Source organism: Odontesthes bonariensis, chromosome 24 (assembly GCF_027942865.1).
Source record: "Odontesthes bonariensis isolate fOdoBon6 chromosome 24, fOdoBon6.hap1, whole genome shotgun sequence".
Taxonomy (NCBI): domain Eukaryota; kingdom Metazoa; phylum Chordata; class Actinopteri; order Atheriniformes; family Atherinopsidae; genus Odontesthes; species Odontesthes bonariensis.
This window is the reverse complement of record NC_134529.1, coordinates 13,000,824-13,023,387: the sequence shown is the minus strand read 5'-3', so window position 1 is coordinate 13,023,387 and position 22,564 is coordinate 13,000,824. Positions and strand designations below refer to the sequence as shown.

Below are 22,564 nucleotides of genomic sequence, written 5' to 3'. Positions count from 1 at the left end.
AAGGTTACGTAGGCCTTGCATAGCTACGCATACATTAGTTCCAATATTGTCCGGAATATAGGTACAACATGTAATATTTATCATCACACAAACGCCACCAGAAGCTGCAGTTAGAAGATCTAAAGCCATTCTGTTCTGAAGAATCATTGTCCACAAAGCATTTATTTCTCTGTTTTGACCTTCATGCACTATTGATGTAAGATTAATGAAAGCTCCAAGTCTATAGTCTATGGTTTCCAAACGGAGCACATTCTTCCCCACTCCCAGCCAGGGAAGGACAGAAAGCAAGACTTTGTTGCCGGTTGACCAATGTTTGTGTTCATCAGGGACATCTGAGCCACAGACTGCATCATGTGGTTTGAACTCGGGAATATCCCTTTTCCTTTTCGCACCCATCTTTAGTTGACCTGAAATTGCATTGATTATAATTGTATGGTCAGTCACGAATATGGGCGCGCACACGCCCGTCCAATTGGCTGGCAGCATCAGATATGCATCTCGTCCACACAACCACCAACCTTGCACCATATAAGTACCATTTGAGGCGCCACTGAGTGCTCCTTCTCCATGAGCTGCTGTCTCAGTACAATCTGTGGTCATGTTTAAGCTGCCAACTGGAACTGAACCTTTTTCTTGAGAATAACACATGGCGTGTTTCCCTGTCAAATTCATGAACACTTTCTGTGGTCTGAGTTCCCCTTTGATAGTGTATTTGTAATTTATCCAGAACATGGTGTCACATATGCCCTTACGTAATCCCACTGTGTAGGGATCAGTATTATTGACCTTAATGTTTGAACGTTGATGGCCTACGCCAGCAAAGCTCGCGAAGCATTTACTTTGAGTTTTGTTCATTTGTTTCCCATACAATGCAGCCTGTTGAGCTGAATATGGAGGTGTAAAATCTTTTAATTTCATAGATTTTGAAGAATGACAACCCTCGGGGGCATTTTTGACCCCACATGCATCTAAGGGATAACTAACCCATTCCAGATATTTTTTACTCTTTGTGGTTTCTTAGTTCTTTTAGTTATGTACATGCTTTCAGTTTAATCAGACCACCTTTGAAAAGTTGATTTATTCGGTATTTAATTACTCCAGTTCAGTTATACAGAATCCAGAATAACCAATTTTGCATTTAATCACCACAATGAACAGTGAACTTTGTCACACACTGTTGAGTCTAAAAGTTAACCCAGCTGGAACACAGTTCACTCAAGACAACCCCAGTGATCAACAAAACACTCAGTACTCAGATTGTATTTTTACTTGCAAGGGGAGCCTGACGGAGTAACAGAACTTACTCCTTCATCTGTGCTCAAACGACTCCATCCGACTTTCCCCGTGTAGTTCTTTTTATTACACAGCTTAGTTACAATCAGCATACGTAAAACAATCTTCTGAGCAAAATGCAACAAATGTTTTACTGGGACATCTAGTTCCTCGCGTGTTGAGTGGTTGCACATTCTCCTACCAGAGCACCCTGTTTCTCCCTTTAATTACTTTGTATCACACTAAGCAAAGTTCACGCAATACATGTCTGTATATAAAATGTTGTTTACTCAAAATTAAAATCTCTTTACATTTTTCCAATACACACCTGTTAACCCATTGGAGGAAACATGGAGTTCAGGGCCTAAGGATGCTGTATACACCAAGGAAATGGAATCTGGAGAAGTTAGAGATCGAACGACTGACCATCTGATGGAACTTAGATGCAGCAGTTGCAGCCCACACAGGATGTCACTTTTCTTTTTTTAAAGAAAAGGCAGGGCTTCACCAGAAATAGGAGGTATATCAGCCTGCATATTGCAACACAAAAATCAGTCTGCTCCGGGGCTGTCTTTGCTGACATAACATCATCTTTTTGATGGAATAAGCTCTACTGCATCCAACTCTGATTATATCAGTTACCTTTGGATTCCAGTAGCTGTGAAGGTGTTTTCCTTGGAGCGTTGGAGACTTTTCTTTTTCAACATTTGACTGCAGGTAAAATGTTTCACACTGTTTCATGCAGTAACAAAGATAGAGGTACCTACCTCCACCCTTGATAAATATCACAAACAGGAAGGGCCAGTATGCAGCTGTAAGGAAGACAGGTCGGTCCGAACAGCTTCCATGTGAAGGTGTGTGCTGTAACATTTCTTCTTGGTGTGATGGCAGGACAAAATATTTTCACATAACCTCAATGTAAGCAAAATGACAATTGCAACTTTAAGAGACGGTGCTCTTTCTTTGACACTGGTTGAATGTATGCAGGGTAGCACTCATCATGTTTGCTGTTCACATGTGGTTATTTGAGAAAGTGATGTTTTTTCTTTTTTCCTTCTCTGGGCAGTTTCCACAAAATGACCATGGCTGAATACAAGTTAAAGGTGACAACAGGCAGCGTGCAGTATGTAGGGAAAATGGACTACAAATACATCACCTTAATTGGAACAGAGGGGCAGAGTGAACGCACCAAGCTGGACAATTTTTGGATTGACTTTCAAACTAGGACGGCAAGTTACATTCCGTTGCACATCACTTGTAACAGATAATATACAGATATAATCTTTAAACATGTCAGTCAGGTTTTACATCCATTGTATGTATGAATCAGCCGCGGCTATTCAGAGACAACACGGGAAGCCAGACAGCCTCTCCCATTCTCTGGCGAAATTGCTACATCTTCAATGTTAAATTGACGATAAAACAGTTATTCACAAAACACAAGATATGCCCAATACTGCATTTACTTTCATAACTACAACATGTTGTCCTGTAGCTTAATGAAGTGATTTGTTCTGAAATCGCCGCCGTTTACTGAGGAAATCATGTTATGAAGCCGCCACTCGGACCTCGGCTCGGAGGGCTGCCCGGCTTCGAGGAGGGGGCGGGAGAGTCAAGTTTTTTTTTCTACAATTCTAGGTCATCATTGGCTAAATCGGTAGAAACTCATCACTTCCGAGGCTGCTCGGCGTCTCTGGGGGTAGATTAGACATGGGCGTGTCAATATGAGGGGCTGTGTCGTGATGATTGGAGTTAGTGTTTGTCCATCATGACAAACTGTGCAGCCGAATTTTTGAGCGGGGAGAAGCACGCTGGAACTTCAGTCCCAAAGCGGAAACGAAAGAGACTGGTTGTCTGTGAAAGTGCTGTAATACTTTTAGTTGGTTCTTTCCAGAATTCATGCTGCCCATTCACAAATGTTACCTTTTTTAAGAATACTTACCTAGCTTCCTGCTTCTGAAGAGTGCAGACGTGTCTCTGCTTCCTCCTGCTGCTTATCGCTTTATTTGCTTTTAAATCATTTTACTTCTTTCCACAAGTCTTGGATATAATTTTATTCTTTTTCTTTTAAGTGAACCAAGACTTTTTAAAATCATTTTTATTCTTTTTACATCTTATCTGACGAGCCAGCGACTACAATCCTTTCAACATGCCCTGTGAAAGCTGTCGGATATATCAACAAGAAATTTGGGCGCTACAAGTAAGGATTTTTGCCTTAGAAACTGAAATGGGACTTCATGAAACGCTCCCAATGGAATCCAGTGGTAAGAAGTCCACATTTACTTCCAAAGTAAAGGGTGAAAAAACTGCTACCTCCAACTTAAAGCTAAATGATACTGTGTCTTTTCCAAGACTCTGTAAAGGCACGTATGATGGACTTGGTGCAAAGCCGAAGAATCGTCAAACTGTTGGTATCAACAGAGAATATGTAACATCACCCGGAATAAAGTTAACAAACAGATTTTTACCACTGTCAGAGCCAAATGTGACTGAGTGTAACAGACAGAGAGACGGTACAAAGAAGCAGATGGACAGAGAAACTGTGCCGAGTGTCAAGGTCAAAGATACTCTTGTGCTTGGAGACGGAGCCATATCTAATATAAACATAAACAGAATGGTTACATGCAGCTATCCAAGTGCCACTGTCTCTGACATCACAAGATTACTACCAGAGGTACTGGCAAAACACCAAGGGGTGAAACAGCTGATTGTGCACGTGGGTGCGGTGGACATCAGAGAGAATCAGTCTGAAATCTTAAAAAAAGACTTTGAGAAACTGTTTGAGAGTCTTGATAAAGTGACAATACCAACATTCATAAGTGGACCTCTCCCAAACATCGACAGGACGATCAACAAATTCAGCTGGCTGCTTCAGTTGAACACATGGCTGTCCAAAGTCTGTGAGTCCAGAGGACCTCATTTCATCGAGAACTTTAATCTTTTCTGGCAAAGAGATGATCTCTTTCAAAGAAAAGGCCCACACCTGAACACAGGTGGAGTGAGACGACTGACGGATAATCTTCTCCACGCTCTGAGGCATCAGAAGGGGCCAGGACCAGGACCAGGACCAGGACCGGGTCCTGTGCTGCCGCAGAGAGAGAAGACGAGCCAGAGAAGAGCTCCTGCCTCGCCACCCAAGGACCCAGCAAAGGATTCAGCCACAGCAGCACCTCCAGCATCCCGAACACAGGATTCAGCAGCTCCACCATCGCCTTCACCACGGGCCTCACCACAGGCCTGGGACCCACCTGCTGCATCTACACCCTCCAGAGATGTTTCACCATCGTTCTCTTCTCCACCGTCACCCAGGAGATTTCCTGATCACCTTGAAAGCTTGGTGAAATCGGGGATTAAAATGGTTCCTCTCACGCCAAACATGGCAAGATCAAGAATTCTATCCTCAAAGAAGCATCGAGCCCCTCTCCCTCCCCAGCTTACTCCATCGACCAAAGCCCCCCCAGCTCGGCCCCCACCACCGGTGCCCACAGCTGTCATTTCCAACAGCGTCAATGCTGTTGTCTAGGACACTAAAGCCTGGTTTATAGTCGGTAACGCAAGACGCAACGCAAGATGCAAGACGCAACGCAAGCCCTTGCGCGGTTGCAAGCCCCCCCTTGCGTGCTTGCGTGTGTCACCTCAATTTTCTAAACTTTACGCAAGACGCAAGCCCAAGCCACTGGCTGTGGTCGAAACCGCCTACTACTTGAAAACGGCATACTCATCGATCTGACAGTATGCAGAGCGTTTACACACAGTGCACTTCACTCCTGTCCGAGCCCAAATCAGCCAGCCTGAAAAGCTGATTTCCCTTAAGCTATAAACTCTGTAAATATATAACTTTAGCAACATTTGAAACATTTTCAGGCGAGAAAGTAGTCGTTTAGACCCCCAAGGTGTTGAAAATCTGACAAAATACCGGCTATTTACAAGAAGAAGAAGCATGAATCCACTCGAAGAGGTCCTGGCGGTGAATTTGCTGAGAAATCTTATCCATATCCCTTGCAAGAACACAGCATCCAGTTCAACTATAACTAATCTCAAACACGCAGTACTCAATGTCAGATCTTTAAGTAACAAATCATTCTTAATTAATAGTTTTATTTCCTCTCACAATTTTGATTTTATGTTTTTAACTGAGACGTGGCTCGACAAAAACACAGCAAATGCAGTCCTGATTGAGTCTAGTCCACCTCACTTCAATTTTGTGTCTGAAACATGAGAAAACCAGAGGGGTGGGGGTGTTTGTGCCATGTTCAGGGACAATCTACCCACCCACAAGTTGTCATTTGGGTTTTTTTCATCATTTGAGTATGTGTCATTCAAAATGGAGATAAAACAATCTTCCATACTTTATATCACCATTTATAAACCACCACAGAATTGTTTTATTGATGATTTTACTGAACTACTTTCAATTGTGTGCACTGCTTTTGACTGTTTAGTCATAACAGGGGACTTGAATGTGCATGTGGACGTAGCACATAACAAGGAAGCTAAAGAGCTCACTGCTGTCCTTGAAATGTTTGGTCTAACTCAGCATGTGACTGAGCCCACCCACAACAGAGGGCACACTCTAGATGTGCTCATTTCAAGGGGTGTTGTTATTTCAAACGTGAATGTCGTTGATGTTGCTTTATCTGATCATTTCTGTGTTTTCTTCGACCTATCTACTTTACCCAAAACACCAGCTGGGTCTGCAGTTGTTCGGGGAAGACTCATAAATGACAGAACAGGGACACAGTTTATGGAAATGATTAGGTTTGAGAACACCCTGTGTTCTGATGTTGATGATCTGTTGAACTCTTACACATCAAGTCTCTTAAATGTTTTGGATACCATTGCTCCTGTCAAGGTTAGAATGGTTAAAAGTAGGCAAAGGGCGCCATGGAGGAAAGAAGAGTCGGTCAGGGCACAGAAAAGGGAGTGCCGGAGAGCCGAACGGAAATGGCGCAAGTCAAAGCTCCAGGTTCATTATGAGACTTACAAAGAAAAGCTATGTGTGTTCAACCAGACTTTGCGTAGAACAAGGGAGAGTTATTTTTCTGAAATCATCAAAAACTGCAGTAACAACTCTCGTGTCCTGTTTGCTACAGTAAACAGATTAACAAACCCTCCAGTTTCACTGCCTTTAGAACTCATTTCTACATCCAAGTGTAATGAGTTTGCAACATTCTTTAATGACAAAGTTCAAGGCATTAAAGGCGGGGTAGGGGATCTTTGCCGTCTATCAAACTGCAATCTGCTCCTCCCTCCCCCTCCTTCTCCCTGTGCGCGTACCCTGCTCCGTGAACGTCCAGAAGCTTGGCAGGAAGCTAAACTAGAGCCAGCTTGGCTAGCACCTAGCATTATTAAACGTATAGTTAGCATAAACTAAATACTAAATACTAAATACTAAATACGGCAACGATCGATGCTTGCTGTCAGAACAGCGCTCGTGCACCTTCGTGCTCGTGCGCGTTCATGTACTCTAGAGGCGTGCCTTCGGGGGAAAAGTGAAGAAAAGGGTTGGGACTTTTTACCTGTGTATTTTCAAAATGCAGCTTCGCTGGACTCAAAATCCAGGATCTCCTACCCTACCTTTAAGAATGCAATAATTTCCACAACACAAATAACTACTCTGCAGCCAGCTAGACACCTAGAGCTGACACATTTCACACCTGTTACTGACAAAACAGTCGAAGAGACCATCTGCAGTCTGAGTTCATCAACGTGCTGCCTTGATGAGTTGCCCACTAGATTCCTAAAGTCTGTGCTGAGCAGTTTGTTACCACAACTTGCTCATCTAGTCAACATCTCACTCCAGACTGGAACATTTCCAAAGGCCTTAAAAACTGCTGTCATTAAGCCTCTTCTAAAGAAGAGCAATCTTGATGCCACAGTACTGAACAACTACCGGCCCATATCAAACCTGCCATTCTTAGGCAAAGTCCTAGAAAAAGTTGTATACCAACAGCTTAGTGACTTTCTCCTGTCTAACAATGCTTTTGATACTTTCCAATCAGGCTTTAGGCCCCACCACAGCACTGAGACAGCTCTGATCAAGGTGACAAATGACATCCGCCTGAACACAGATGCAAGTAGAGTCACAGTCTTAGTTCTGCTGGACCTGAGTGCTGCCTTTGACACAGTTGACCATGCGATCTTATTACAGAGGTTAGAAGACTGGGTGGGAATCTCTGGTCGTGCTTTAAACTGGTTCAAGTCCTATCTGGAGGACAGGAAATATCTTGTTGAAATTGGTAACTGTGTCTCAGACCAAATGGCTATGACCTGTGGGGTTCCCCAGGGGTCAATCCTGGGACCCGTATTGTTCAATCTGTACATGCTTCCACTAGGCCAGCTAATACGCAGCTATAATGTGTCCTACCACAATTATGCAGATGACACTCAGATCTACGTGTCACTGACGGCAGGAGAACACGGGCCTGTAGATACACTGTGTCGCTGCATCGAACAGATCAGTGTGTGGATGCAAAACAATTTCCTCCAGCTAAACTCAGACAAAACTGAAATCATTGTCTGTGGCCCACAGAAACAAAGAGAAAGTGTTATCAGTCACCTTGAGACTCTCTCTCTAAAACCTAACTATCAAGTTAGAAATCTCGGGGTAATATTGGACTCAGACCTGAACTTTAACAGCCACATTAAATCTGTAACATCAGCAGCTTTTTACCATCTAAAAAACATTGCCAGAATCAAAGGAATAGTGTCTAAACCAGATTTAGAGAGACTGATCCATGCGTTTGTCTCCAGCAGGTTAGACTACTGTAACGGCCTGCTCACTGGGCTCTCTAAACGGGCTATAAGACAGCTGCAGTACATCCAGAACGCTGCTGCTCGAGTCCTGACTAGAACCAGGAAATACGACCATATTAGTCCAGTGCTCAGGTCTCTGCACTGGCTTCCTGTCGCTCAGAGAATAGACAACAAGCAAAAACAGCTCTGCTTGTGTACATGTCTCTTCACGGTCAAGCGCCAAAGTACATCTCTGCCATGTTAGAGCCATATGAACCAACTCGGGCTCTGAGAACCTCAGGGAGGGGTCTCCTGCTGGTGCCCAGAGTCAGGACTAAACAAGGTGAGGCTGCGTTTCAGTTTTATGCCCCTAAAATCTGGAACAGTCTCCCAGAAGATATGAGACAGGCCTCAACTCTGACAATGTTTAAATCCAGGCTGAAAACAGTTCTGTTTAGCAGTGCATATGACACCTGAAAGTATTTTATCTGTACTCTTCACTTTTTAATTACTTAATGATTATTTTAATGGGTTTTAAATTTCTTTCTTTTTTAATTTCTTTCTTTTATTTTTTTTATTCCTGTTCAATGGTTTTATTGCCTTCTTGTGATTTTATGTAGCTGTAAAGCACTTTGAATTGCCCTGTATATGAATTGTGCTCTATAAATAAAATTGCCTTGCCTTGCCTTGCCTTACCACCACCATCAAACTCTAAGTATTCATTATGACAGGGAAAAATGCTCCACAGATTCTGATCCAGCCACAGATCTAGCCATTTACAGGCCTTAGATTCGATCATACTTGATTTTGGCCTTGCTGTGTGAATTTTCAAAGTCTATACCTTCTTTCTGTGTATTGGCTGGGCATACTTGTCATACTAGACACAGCTATAACTAATTCTTTTTAACTTTGCTATCTTCTGCTTTGGGATGGCATGAGCCACTACAACCCTGAACGCGTAATATGGGCTTCCCCTGTTTCAAAAGTCAGCAGCCGCCACTGGAATGAATATGTATCAATTTACACCAACTGGTCTGGAAAACTTCAATGACGTTTTAACCATTAAAGGCTTGCAGCACAATATGGGCTTTGGATCCAATTCTATATACTTTAATGTATATATATATATATATATATATATATATATATATATATATATATATATATATATATATATATATATAACTCTTTTTTTTTTCCTTTATTTTTCAATAATCAGATATTGACATCAACATTTTACATCGCTCGCCTCACAGACAAATTTTGTTGGTATAGCTTAACCAAAGCTATGACATTTATGCATGGATCATTTTCAGGTCTATATGGCTTTACGCAGAGTAATGTCCTTCTGTCTCTATCCGGTTTTTGCTCAAGGGAACATAAAATGAACACATAGAGAGAGGAGAGTAATAAGAACAGAACAGAGTCAGAGAGTGTAGCAGCAACAGGTGTGGCAGTTACATGAGTACTGTAAATCCGCAAAACGTTACATAGAATCAATGAGTTTTGTTTATAAAATATTACCTAAACTCAGGTGGCATCCTTTACTTTAATGTATATTTAATGTAATTTAGTGTATTCGTGTGGTAGACAGTGACATGATTTACTTTTTTTTTTTCTCAGTCCTAGTCCTGTCTTTGCATGTTTTTATAGGTTTCCCCAACTCCATCATACCTGTTTCATATCAGCTTCCTGGGAAAGATGATGGGAACAGAATGATGCAGTAGTTTTTTTTAGAAACCTCTCCAAACACCCTTTTTAATATTTCACACTAACTTTGTTTTATGTTTGTTATGATTCTCAGACAAGGACTTACACCATAAAATCCAGCTTTTCTCTGGGGAAAGTTCTGCTGGTCAGGGTGGAGAAAGATCCTTTTTTGTTTCTCCCAGAAGACGAGTGGTACTGTGCCAAAATCGTAGTTACAACTCCAGAGGGAGACGACACCCTTTTCCCCTGTTACAGATGGATCAAGAGGGGAGAAGAGGTGGAGCTCAGAGGAGGAAAAGGTCAAGTGAAATTGCTCAAAGAAATTCATTACAAATACATGCTCATATTGTTTTAAAGTAGATTGATCAGAGCCTCTTCATGTATTATCCTTTTTTGGTGACACAAGTTTGAATGCTGTTTTTTTTCACCTCTCAGCTATGAAAGGTTTTGAGGAGGAACATGCCCTGCTGATTGAACACCGGAAAAAGGAGCTAGAACTTAGAAAGAACACGTACCTGTACGTTTCCACTGCAGTTTGCCACAGCCATTTGTCTCAAAAGCTTATCTAAACTTAATCTTTTCTTTCTTTAAGGTGGGCAGTTAACGATGACAAGCTGCCGCACAACAGTCACTTCAAAGATGTATCTGAGATGCAAGCTGAGGTTCGTTGCTCTGCATCCAAATCAGATGAGCTTCGTTATGGACGATTAATAATGTGAGTTCTGAGACAATCTTCACATTTCACACTTTTCTGAGGCATTTTGATTCCTAAATGTACATCGTTTTACACATTATACAAAATCTATTTCAGGGCTATAGAACTGAAGTTCAAGGGTATGGTTGGATCCAGTGAACGATGGGATGACATTGAGAACATGAAAAGAATCTTCTGGTTCAAAAAGACTGAAATGTCAGGTAGAGAAAGCCATTTAACCGAAATTCCTATTGCCCCTGCTGATTTAATTCAAGTAGGCAATGGATGAGTGCTGTATTAACTAACTGCTATTCTTCCAGAGTATGTTTCAGAACACTGGAAGGAGGATGACTTTTTCGGATTCCAGTTTTTGAATGGAGTTAACCCCAACGTGATCGAGCGCTGCTCAAAACTTCCCCCAAACTTTCCGGTCACAGAGGAGATGGTGAAGCCTTTCTTGAGAGATGGAAGCACTCTGAAGACAGAAATGGAGGTTTGAAATTTCAGTGATGTTTTTTCGGGCTGGGCAACGGTTAAAAGTTTTAATCTAATTAATCACATGATTTCCCTGATTAATCACGATTAATCGCATTTGTACGTAAAATCCGAAAATTAATTCAAAAGTAGTGTATAGCCTTTAGCATTTAGTTTTATTTTAAATGTACTGCCATATGAATGAAAGTGCCATACCATTTTTTGTGCAAACACACTTTTAACATCAGCATCTTTCTGTAGTTTTTATGTAGAAGCCTCGCTCCACTGTCTGTTTCCTTGAATGACTTGCTGGTATCAGTTGTGTGTTTTGCATTTAAGTGATATTTTACACTGGAACTACTACGGTGATAAGACAATTCAACTTGGCTGGAAATGCAGGAGGTTTTTTTAAATTTATTTTGAAATACGTGATTTTATGTTGAAACAAGTAAAACAGGAAGTTGCGCCGCTTATTAGCTCGTGAGCTTCACACAGAGACCGAGGAGCACCTACAACGGTGATGTTGCCTGCTAATTTTTTTTATTTTTATTTTATTACTCCATGCTTCGTGGTGTTTGCTGTAACTGTGTGAATGTGATGCATAGGAGAAGTGTAAGTTAAAGAATCCTAGTTTTGACCGTGAAGATTGGGGAATGACTCTGCCGTTGGTTGAGAAGCAGGCTAAAGTGGCCAGAATTACTTTTATTATTTATTGGTACCAGCGACAATGCTAAGAATGCTATTTCTTTAAGGATTACAACAACTAATGTTGTCTTTTACTTTGTTTACTTGAACATTTAGTTCTACGGCGTTGATGTTGCATTAATAAACATCTGTGAAAAGAACCGGAGTATCCAATCAATGGGCGGCATATTGGCAGTGTTTACAGATGACTTTGGTTCTGTCCACTCCGCCGTCTGGAAGAACTTTAAAATGAAAATGGCCGAGTAAAAGTTCCGTACCCTTCTCCATGTTTGGTCGTTCCACAAATTACTTTCTTTTCCGGTTCCGCAGCAGACAGCAACAGACGTTTACAAAATAAAAGCCTGTGAGCAACAGACTTTTACAATAATAAAATAAATAATAAAACCTGCGTTAATGCGCCATAAAATATTTATCGACGTTAAATAATTAACAAGTTAACGCGATAATAACGAGTTAACTTGCCCAGCCCTAATGTTTTTACATGGGAGGCTATATATTAGATTAGATTTTACTCATATCATCTGATCCTCTATAACAGCCATTGTAACAACTGCTTTAAAAGAAACATTTCATTCATCTTTTTCTTTTGGTCAACATAGGAAACCCTGCTATGTCTTTATGGCTCATTCACTACTTTTCTCTACATTTTTGTTGCACACAGAAAGGCAATATCTTCCTGTGTGACCAGAAGATAATGGATGGAATACCAGCTTGGACGAAAGATGGAAATTCTCTACATATGACTGCTGGTTTATGCTTGTTCTACATGAACCCCGAGAGCAAGCTGATGCCCATTGCAATACAGGTATTTTACTGATGGTAGAATGATCCAACTCAGGATCACTGGAGCCTATCACAGCTGTCATTGGGCGAGAGGCAGGGGACACCCTGGACAGGTTGCTAGTCCATAACAGGAACAGACAGAGACAAACAACCAGCTCACAGTCACTCCTTGGGTCAATTGGAATGAGGGGTGGCTAAAGACTTTTACACAATACTGTAGGCTTAGCACACCAAAAAGTGTTGTTCTGACATTGAAATTATGCAATGATTTCTGTTTTCAGAACTCAATACACTTGTGTAGACTATAAATATATCTTTTCATTCCAGCTATATCAACAACCTTCTGAGCAGAATCCCATCTTTCTGCCCAGTGACCCAGAGACAGACTGGCTGCTGGCCAAGCTGTATGTTAGAAGTGTGGATATGATGGAATATGAGGCAGTCCATCACCTCATGAACACTCACTATCTGGCAGAAGTCTTTGCAGTTGCCACTCTCCGCTGCTTGCCTGTAATCCATCCCCTCTACAAGGTATCAGCTGACATCACTGAGCTGTTGAAATATCAGATGTGGGCCACGTTTATCTTAATATGACGTTACAGTAAATTTGATTTTAATGTCTCTATTTGTCTTTGTACAGCTGCTGATCCCACACTTCCGCTACACTCTGCAAATAAACACAATAGGCCGCCAAATTCTTTTGGGACCTGATGCGGTTTTTGATGTGGTATATATATTTTATATATATATATATATATATATATTAGGGCTGTCCACGACCAAGGATTTTGTTGGTCGACCAGTGGTCGTCATTTACTCCGATTAATCGACTAATCGACAGCCCCCCCCCCAAAAAAAAAAATAAATAAAAAATTCCTTTAATGCCCGGCTGCCGCATTTACCACTAAGGCCGGGAGTAACCTTGTGTGACTAACAAAATGTTTCCTGGTTCATCTAAACACTAGGCCTATAGCCTACACAAAAATCAATTGACTGCTCAGTTCTTCTCTCAGTCGGAGAATGAGAAAAAACCCGACGTTAGTGACCATTGGCTGACAAGCAGAATTTTACCAGCGCACAAGCCGGGTGCTTCAAGTCTGCCCTCTCTTTACACGGTCAAATTATTTCAGATTTTGACATTCTGAATGTGTCACAAAAATAATCAGAAAGACAGACGGACTTTGAACATTTTGACCGCGATTTGGATCTCACCACGGTCCAATGGAGGATAACAGAAGACATAGTGTCGGTGCTGAAGCCGATGGTCACACTTACCAAGTTGCTTTCACATGATGTTAATGCATCTCTCTCTGCCACGCTGCTAGAGTTTAGATTCTCTGCCCGCACCTGAGCCCGAACTTGATCCGACCCGACCCGCGGGCCGGGCCGGGCCGGTCCGATATTTCACGCCACTATCCTCGGGTCGGACCGGACCAGGCGTGATCAAGCTTTTTTTTTTTTTTAATCACTATTAGCTTAATTGGTACGGGCAAAATTATGTAATAATTAGACGAAATATTCTATATAGACAATATTCTTAATGTATACAAAGTTGCACAAGTCAGTCTACGAAATTGCAAAAGGCTAGCTATGTGTCATGCGCAGTTTTCCTCCACTGGCAAGCGTAACACCGAGCCTGCCCTGCTGTGCTGAATTGGCTGGCGTGCAACATGGAGCCTGAAGAAGTAAAGAAAAAAATAAAAACGGGAGAATTAAAAGTGAGCAAGTTTGAAGGAAAGTCGGAGGTATGGACATATTTTAAACAAGTCGTGGGTAGTGACAATGTATGTGTCGGCTTTGTGGAATTGTAGTTGACAACGTCAGCTATAACGGCCCACATATTAAGAAATGGTCGGGTTTAAAGCGGTCTCGGGCTCATAATTACAGTTAATGTGCCGGGCCGGGCTCGGACACAATGTGCACGGGCTCGGAAAGGGTCGGGTTTGATTTTTTAGGCCCAATCTAAGCTCTACACGCTGCCCATGCTCATAAACATGAAAAGACACCTGTTGCTGCGCGAGGATGACAGCGCGGCCGTGATCTGTGTGTGGTAACGGGGTCGGAAAGTACAGCGGTGACCGGCCACCTCTGTTCCAGAAGGCGCTCCAACATGCAGTGAAGTTTCATCCAGGATGTCTCCACGAGATGGAGCTTCACGTGTTCAACAACGTTCTGTTGTATTTGTTTTTCAGTGAGAGCCGCTGTAGCCTTGGCACTTTTCCAACAAGACGTCTGGCAGCTGCTATGACTCGGCAAATGGGATCTTTTTTAAGAGCCGGATCGATACACAGCTGCAAAGTGTGCCCTGCACAACGACCTCCTTGGACGTTACTCCAGGACGGGTTACGGGCTAACTGATCGTTCTGTCCTTGTGACACGAATTTACCGTTTTGATTTGTTTGACGTCTTCCTTTGTCAAGCCCTTCAAATTAAAAGTCCCGGGAGCCCTTTGACGAGACGCGGCTTTTTTTTTTCTGCGACCAATCAACCAATGGAATTTAGTCGACTGGTAATTTTTTTGGTCAACCAACGACCAATCGATTATTTGCCGTCAGCCCTAATATATATATATGCATATATACTCACACACTGATAATTCAGCACTTCTGAGACCAACTATAGATTTCATAACATCATTCATTACAAGTATTTTGATTATCTTAAATTCAAGAAACATGCGTATAACTATGTCTGGATTTATGACCACTAGAGCACAATTGGAATTGAGGGGCTGAAAGAGGTCATGCGCAGGGCTCAGTCTAAAATGACCTACAGCTCCCTCTGTCTGCCGGAGAACATCACTGCACGAGGACTGGAGTCGATCCCCAACTTCTACTACAGAGATGATGGTCTGAAGCTGTGGAATATCATCAACGGGTGATGATTACATTCACAATTTAGATATTTTGCCACAGTTGTAACTGATAGATTTTTCAAGCAACAACAAAACTTGCTGGATTTGAACATATTTTTAGATCAACACAATTTTTTTAGAATACCAATCTGAATGCATTGTTGTTTTTTTCATCAGTTTTGTGAGGTCTGTGGTGGAGTATTATTATCCTTCAGACAGTGATGTGCGTGAAGACACTGAGCTGCAGGAATGGATCACTGAGATATTCACACATGGCTTCTTGGGAAACAAACTCTCAGGTAAAAAAAAAAAAAAGCCAGCACTAATTATATGTAATAAATATATATATCCCCCTGTGGGTAATTACTGCTACAGATTTACTAAGTGATATTTCTACCAACAGGGTGTCCAGCATGCTTCAATACTGCACAGGAAGTAGTCAAGTTCATCACTGTGGTGATCTTCACTGTATCGGTACAACATGCTGCTGTCAATAATGGACAGGTGGGGCAATAAAATATATATTTTGGATAAGGGAATAATGCTTTAACATTCAGGGAGATCAAAAATATGTCCAAATTTCAAATAAACTTGTAAATGAAATATCCATCCATCCATCTATTATCTTCTGCTGGTCCGGGGATCGGGTCGCGGGGGCAGCAGCTTGAGCAAAGAGACCCAGATGTCCCTGTCCCCGGCCACTTCCTCCAGCTCTTCTGGGGGGACCCCGAGGCGTTCCCAGGCCAGCCGAGAAACATAGTCTTTCCAACGTGTCCTGGGTCTTCCCCGGGGCCTCTTCCCAGTGGGACAGGCCCAGAACACCTCACCGGGGAGGCGTCCAAGAGGCATCCTAACCAGATGCCCAAGCCACCTCATCTGACTCCTCTCGATGCGGAGGAGCAGCGGTTCTACTCCGAGCCTCTCCCGGATGACCGAGCTTCTCACCCTATCTCTAAGGGAGAGCCCAGACACCCTGCGGAGGAAACTCATTTCGGCCGCTTGTATTCGCGATCTCGTTCTTTCGGTCACTACCCACAGCTCGTGACCATAGGTGAGGGTAGGAACATAGATTGACCGGTAAATCGAGAGCTTCGCCTTCTGGCTCAGCTCCTTCTTCACCACGACGGGCCGGTGCAGAGCCCGCATCACTGCAGACGCCGCACCGATCCGTCTGTCAATCTCCTACTCCATTCGTCCCTCACTCGTGAACAAGACCCCGAGATACTTGAACTTGGGGAAGGATCTCATTCCCGACCCGGAGAGAGCATTCCTCCCTTTTCCAGCCGAAGACCATGGTCTCGGATTTGGAGGTGCTGATTCTCATCCCAGCCGCTTCACACTCGGCTGGGAACCGCTCCAGTGAGAGCTGAAGGTCACGGCCCAACGACGCCAACAGAACCACATCGTCCGCAAAAAGCAGAGACCCGATTCTGAGGTCGCCAAACCGGACCCCCTCAACGCCCTGGCTGCGCCTAGAAATTCTGTCCATAAATATTATGAACAGAATCGGTGACAAAGGGCAGCCCTGATGGAGTCCAACCCTCACAGGAAACATGTCCGACTTACTGCCGGCAATGCGGACCAAACTCTGACACCGGTCATACAGAGACCGAACAGCCCATATCAAGGAGTCCGGCACTCCATACTCCCGGAGCACCCCCCACAAGAGTCCCCGAGGGACACGGTCGAAAGCCTTCTCCAAGTCCACAAAACACATGTAGACGACTGGGCGAACTCCCATGCACCCTCCAGGATCCTGCGGAGGGTATAGAGCTGGTCCACTGTTCCACGGCCAGGACGAAAACCACACTGCACCTCCTGAATCCGAGATTCGACTATCCGGCGGATCCTCCTCTCCAGTACCCCCGAAAAGACCTTACCAGGGAGGCTGAGGAGTGTGATCCCCCTATAGTTGGAACACACCCTCCGGTCCCCCTTTTTAAAGCGATACTCCGGAATTTTTGACATTGGACCTCATTTCCGAGTCAACCAGAGTGTAAGAAATGTGTACAGATGTTTTTTTTTTTTTTTTTTTTACATTCCATGCAGCCCTTGTGAAACCACTGGTCGCTGTTGCTAAGCTAGCGCAAGTGATCGACTTTTGGTAGCCTGCCACAAGAAAACAGTCTTGCCCAATTCAATAAACACTCAAAGCACATCAATTGTCTTGCCAGGCTATCGATGCAAATATCTACGTTGATAGAGAGATTTAGGGAGTAAAACCAACCTTACAATAATATGTTATTATCCGCAGCCATTCGTGCTTCCTGGTTTGAAAGTTTGGCAGCCGCGGACTAATATCTAGCACCAATCTTACCGGCTCTCGCTGCCAATAGTTTGTTTTGTGAAGAATGATGCTGTCACAACTACTTGAGCATACAAAAACTTGATCAAAGAATGGCAATGTTCGGAGAACCCGGTGCTTTTGATGACGAGGACGAGCCATTTAATTTTTCCAATGAAGCATACCTGTACGAGCCGGAATATACTGAGGAAGAGTTGAGAGAGATGGAACGAGAGAGGGACGAACGAGAGAGCGCGTCTGTAGCAGACAGCCTGCAGCTAGAATAACCGGGGATTGGTGGTGTCGGTGCCGAAATTGCAAAGCAATGGAGACGGAGGAAGAATGCTTTTGCTGCCGAGAGTGGGACTCTCGGCAGCAAAAGCATCCCACAGATGAAAGAGCTGGAGCTTGATACATCGTTCCATAGTCTAGATTTGTCTGGCCATAGCACATCTCGAGATGTGTGCATAACGGAGCACCAGGACTTCTTACCACATCTCAACCGCGGAGTGCTAGAAACATTCTTCTCAGTCGATAAGATAAACTGGAAAAAACGACCCAGACCTGCTGGACCCAATGGCCAGTTGTCATTGCGGTAAGTTACCAAAACAAAATTTTGTTGAGATTTGTTATCTATTGGTTGAATGAAAAAACGTACCGTGTAAGCTATAATAACTAATAGTCCACACAGTGTAACTATTATAATGTGCACTTATAATAATGTGACCCGGATACGCAGCGTCTCCATCGGAGTTTGTATGTCTAATCCTGCAGCTAGGAGCCAGAGTTTTGTTCTTTCCGGATCTTTTATTGGAAAATAATGGAAACTTTTCGGAAGCCATCTATGGGCTCTATTGTTGCAATTAGCAAAGGCACACTGGTTTACCATGTTGCCACGTTGTTGGTTTATAATCCGCTCGCAGCAAACTCGCTCGATCCAAACGCAGCAAAACTAGCTTGGAACTAGCAGATGAGTTAGTTACATCACAACTGCCGAGAGTAAGGTACAATTCCGCTTTTTTTTTTTTTTTTTCATATGAGGGACTAGTTTATAGTGGTCATGACCACTATAAACTAGTCCCTCATATGAAAAAAATCCATGTAATGCAAGGTCAGTTTTATTTCAAACATTACTCTATCACCAAAAACCTTTACATCCACTGCCTGACATAATAATTGATGTGCTTTGAGTGTTTATTGAATTGGGCAAGACTGTTTTCTTGTGGCAGGCTACCAAAAGTCGATCACTTGCGCTAGCTTAGCAACAGCGACCAGTGGTTTCACAAGGGCTGCATGGAATTTTAAAAAAAAAACAAAAAAAACATCTGTACACATTTCTTACACTCTGGTTGACTCGGAAATGAGGTCCAATGTCGAAAATTCCGGAGTATCGCTTTAAAGAGGGGGACCACCACCCCGATCTGCCAGTCCAGAGGCACTGCCCCCGATGTCCACACGATGCTGCAGAGGCGTGTCAACCAAGACAGCCCTACAACATCCAGAGCTTTGAGGAACTCAGGACGGACCTCATCCACCCCCGGGGCCTTGCCACCGAGGAGTTTTTTAACCACCTCGGCAACCTCAGCCCCAGAAATGGGAGGCCCCACGTCCGAGCTCCCCAACTCTGCTTCCTCATCGGAAGGCGTGTTGGTAGGATTGAGGAGGCCCTCGAAGTATTCCCCCCACCGACTCACGATGTCCCTAGTTGAAGTCAGCAGAGCCCCGCCCTCACCATACACGGTGTTGACGGTGCACCGCTTTCCCCCCCTGAGCCGCCGGATGGTGGACCAGAAACTCCTCGAGGCCGTCCGGAAATCATTCCCCATGGCCTCCCCGAACTCCTCCCAAGCCCGAGTTTTTGCCTCAGCAACCGTCGAGGCCGCGTTCCGCTTGGCCTGTCGGTACCCATCAGCTGCTTCCAGAGTCCCACTGGCCAAAAAGGCCCGATAGGACTCCTTCTTCAGCTTGACGGCTTCCCTCACCACTGGGGTCCACCAGCGGGTTCGGGGATTGCCGCCACGACAGGCACCAACCACTTTACGGCCACAGCTCCGGTCGGCCGCCTCAACAATGGAGGCACGGAACATGGCCCATTCGGGCTCAATGTCCCCCACCTCCCCCGGGACATGGTTGAAGCTCTGCCGTAGGTGGGAGTTGAAACTCCTCCTCACAGGGGATTCCGCCAGCCGTTCCCAACAGACCCTCACAATACGTTTGGGCCTGCCAGGTCTGACCGGCTTCCTCCCCCACCAGTGGAGCCAACTCACCACCAGGTGGTGATCAGTTGACAGCTCCGCCCCTCTCTTCACCCGAGTGTCCAGGACATATGGCCGCAAGTCCGACGATACAACCACAAGGTCGATCATCGAGCTGCGGCCTAGGGTGTCCTGGTGCCAAGTGCACATATGGACACCCTTATGCCTGAACATGGTGTTCGTTATGGACAGTCCATGACGAGCACAGAAGTCCAACAACAAAACACCACTCTGATTCAGATCAGGGGGGCCGTTCCTCCCAATCACGCCCCTCCAGGTCTCACTGTCATTGCCCACGTGAGCATTGAAGTCCCCCAGCAGGACGAGGGAGTGCCTCCTCCAGGGACTCCAAAAAGGGTGGGCACTCTGAACTGCCGTTCGGTGCATAAGCACAAACAACAGTCAGGACCCGTCCCCCCACCCTAAGGCGGAGGGAGGCTACCCTCTCGCTCACCGGGGTAAACCCCAATGTACAGGCGCACAGCCGGGGGGCAATAAGTATGCACACACCTGCTCTACGCCTCTCACCACGGGCAACTCCAGAGTGGAAGAGAGTCCAACCCCTCTCGTGGAGGCTGGTTCCGGAGCCCAAGCCATGCGTCGAGATGAGTCCGACTATATCTAGCCAGAACCGCTCAGCCTCGCGCACCAGCTCAGGCTCCTTCCCCAGCAGAGAGGTGACGTTCCACGTCCCAAGAGCCAGCTTCAGTAGCCGAGGATCAGACCGCCAAGGTCACCGCCTTCGGCTGCCACCCAGCTCACAATGCACCCGACCCCCTTGGCCCCTCCCACGGGTGGTGAGCCTGTCGGAAGGGGGACCCGTGTCGTTTCTTCGGGCTGTGCCCGACCGAGCCCCACTGGCACAGACCCGGTCACCAGGCGCTCGCCGGCGGGCCCCACCCCTGGGCCCCACCCCTGGGCCTGGCTCCAGGGGGAGGCCCCGGTAACCCACGCCCGGGCGAAGGAACACGGTGTCCAATAGTTTCATCCATCATAGAGGTCTTGTGAGCTGTTCTTTGTCTGGTCCCTCATCTAGGATCTGTTTGCCATGGGTGACCCTACCAGGGGCTTAAAGCCCCAGGCAACATAGCTCCCAGACTCATTAGGGCACGCAAACCCCCCCACCACGGTAAGGTGACAGCTCATGGGGGGGGGTGAATGAAATAGTTCAAGTTAAAAATTCAAGTTGTTCTGACACCTTTTTCCTTTTTTTAGCTTTTCAACTGAAATTGTTCAGCCAATGAACATGTGTGGTGACATATTTTACATTGACTTAAAAAAAGAATATTCACAACTCCTTTTGGTTGGTATTGTTACCTTTGAGGTATCAGCTGAGAATGAAAATGTGATGGGTTTGGATTTCCTGTTTAGTTTTGCTACCCATGATGCATAAAGTGAAATCCTGTGTCATAAAAAGTCATAAAGTCACAAATGCTTAAAGAACCTTCTATTATAATTTAGTTTGACTACAGCTGGGTCCCCAATGGCTCTCTCCAACTTCTCAAACCTCCTCCAACCACTAAGGGGCAGTCAAACATGAAGACGATTCTCGACATCCTCCCAAATGTTGGACACACGGTCAAGTTTGTAGCAACAGCATGGTTGCTCACAGACAAGTATACTGACGTGGTCAGTTCAGTGTTCATGAACACACACATAAAGCAGATTGATTGTGACTCATTGAAATTTTCATTGAAAAAATGTACATTGACTAAAATACTGACTTTAATGTCTCTGACATAACGGCAGGTTCCCTTGGGTACCTACCCTGAAGAACGATTCGATGAGCCTGACCCTAAAAGGATGATTAAGGAATTTCAAGCAGAGCTGTCCTACCTAAGTGAAGAAATTGCAGAAAGAAACCATCAGCTTAAAGTACCCTACTCCTACCTGAGCCCCACAGTAATAGAGAACAGTGTGACTATTTAGGAGAGACAGCAGCCAAATATAGTGTATGCTAGGAAGAGTATTCATTCAATTCAGTTCTGATAGTTGGTGGGGTGTTACATTCTGGGACACGACTACATTTTGACATGAGTCATGATAATGTTGACCTATGGTATGGCTACACTATGGACCATCTGTACATTAATCACTAACATACAGAACATGTTGTGTCACTGCAGTTTGTCAGAAATACAGTACATGAATGACGTAATTTCACCTGACCAATCAGTGGACAGCACTGATCACGTGACGTTTTAGCACCGACTAGTACCGACTAGACCCACCTCTGAAGCAGGTACTAGCCGGGGCTAAAAATTGTAATGGGTCCCACCTTCAACCCGCGGTGGAAAAGCTCCCAATCAGGGTAGAGTGGGACCGTGTAGAGCTGTATTGGTACAAAAATGTTCGGTGGAAAAGGGGCATTACACTTCTGTTTTCCAACATCAAAAACACCCACGCCGAGATGTGCCAAGTTTTCAGCTTATAGCTCTTTGGGAATTGATTACCTTTGTGGAAAAAGTGCCTTTTTATGCCTGTCAGACTTCGTTATCTTTGGCAAACATAATGTGTCTTGGTAACAAGTCTGCTATTAACACAGTTCCAAAAACTACAAAATAAAAAATGATTCTCTGCAAAGTTGCCCGTTATGTGTAAACACAATGTTCCATCCCTTTAGGTAGGTGCTCCTTTTTACTCTTGACTGTTTTATAAGTGACTTTGCAAACAAAAAACAACATTACTCTGACATGGTCAGGAGCAAGGACTGAACTGAAAATCTGTAAGAAAAAAAAAAGCCATTGTCAACAATATTTAGAGAATTATCTGTTGTGTGGAAGCGTGCTAAACTCTCA

At 44.4% G+C, this 22,564-nt stretch overlaps 1 protein-coding gene across 1 annotated transcript; it reads left to right on the top strand.

The window, feature by feature from the left end:
* The first annotated feature begins 1,951 nt into the window (after positions 1-1,951).
* LOC142375318 (hydroperoxide isomerase ALOXE3-like) lies at positions 1,952-22,421 on the top strand. The gene is made up of 15 exons (XM_075459307.1): positions 1,952-2,126; positions 2,339-2,501; positions 9,812-10,016; positions 10,153-10,234; positions 10,310-10,432; positions 10,529-10,632; positions 10,732-10,904; positions 12,252-12,395; positions 12,701-12,904; positions 13,014-13,100; positions 15,084-15,250; positions 15,405-15,526; positions 15,631-15,731; positions 21,228-21,395; positions 21,516-22,421. The coding sequence occupies exons 2-15, from the start codon at positions 2,349-2,351 to the stop codon at positions 21,693-21,695; spliced, it is 2,013 nt and encodes a 670-aa protein (XP_075315422.1). The 5' UTR covers positions 1,952-2,126; positions 2,339-2,348; the 3' UTR covers positions 21,696-22,421.
* The last annotated feature ends 143 nt before the right edge of the window (positions 22,422-22,564 follow it).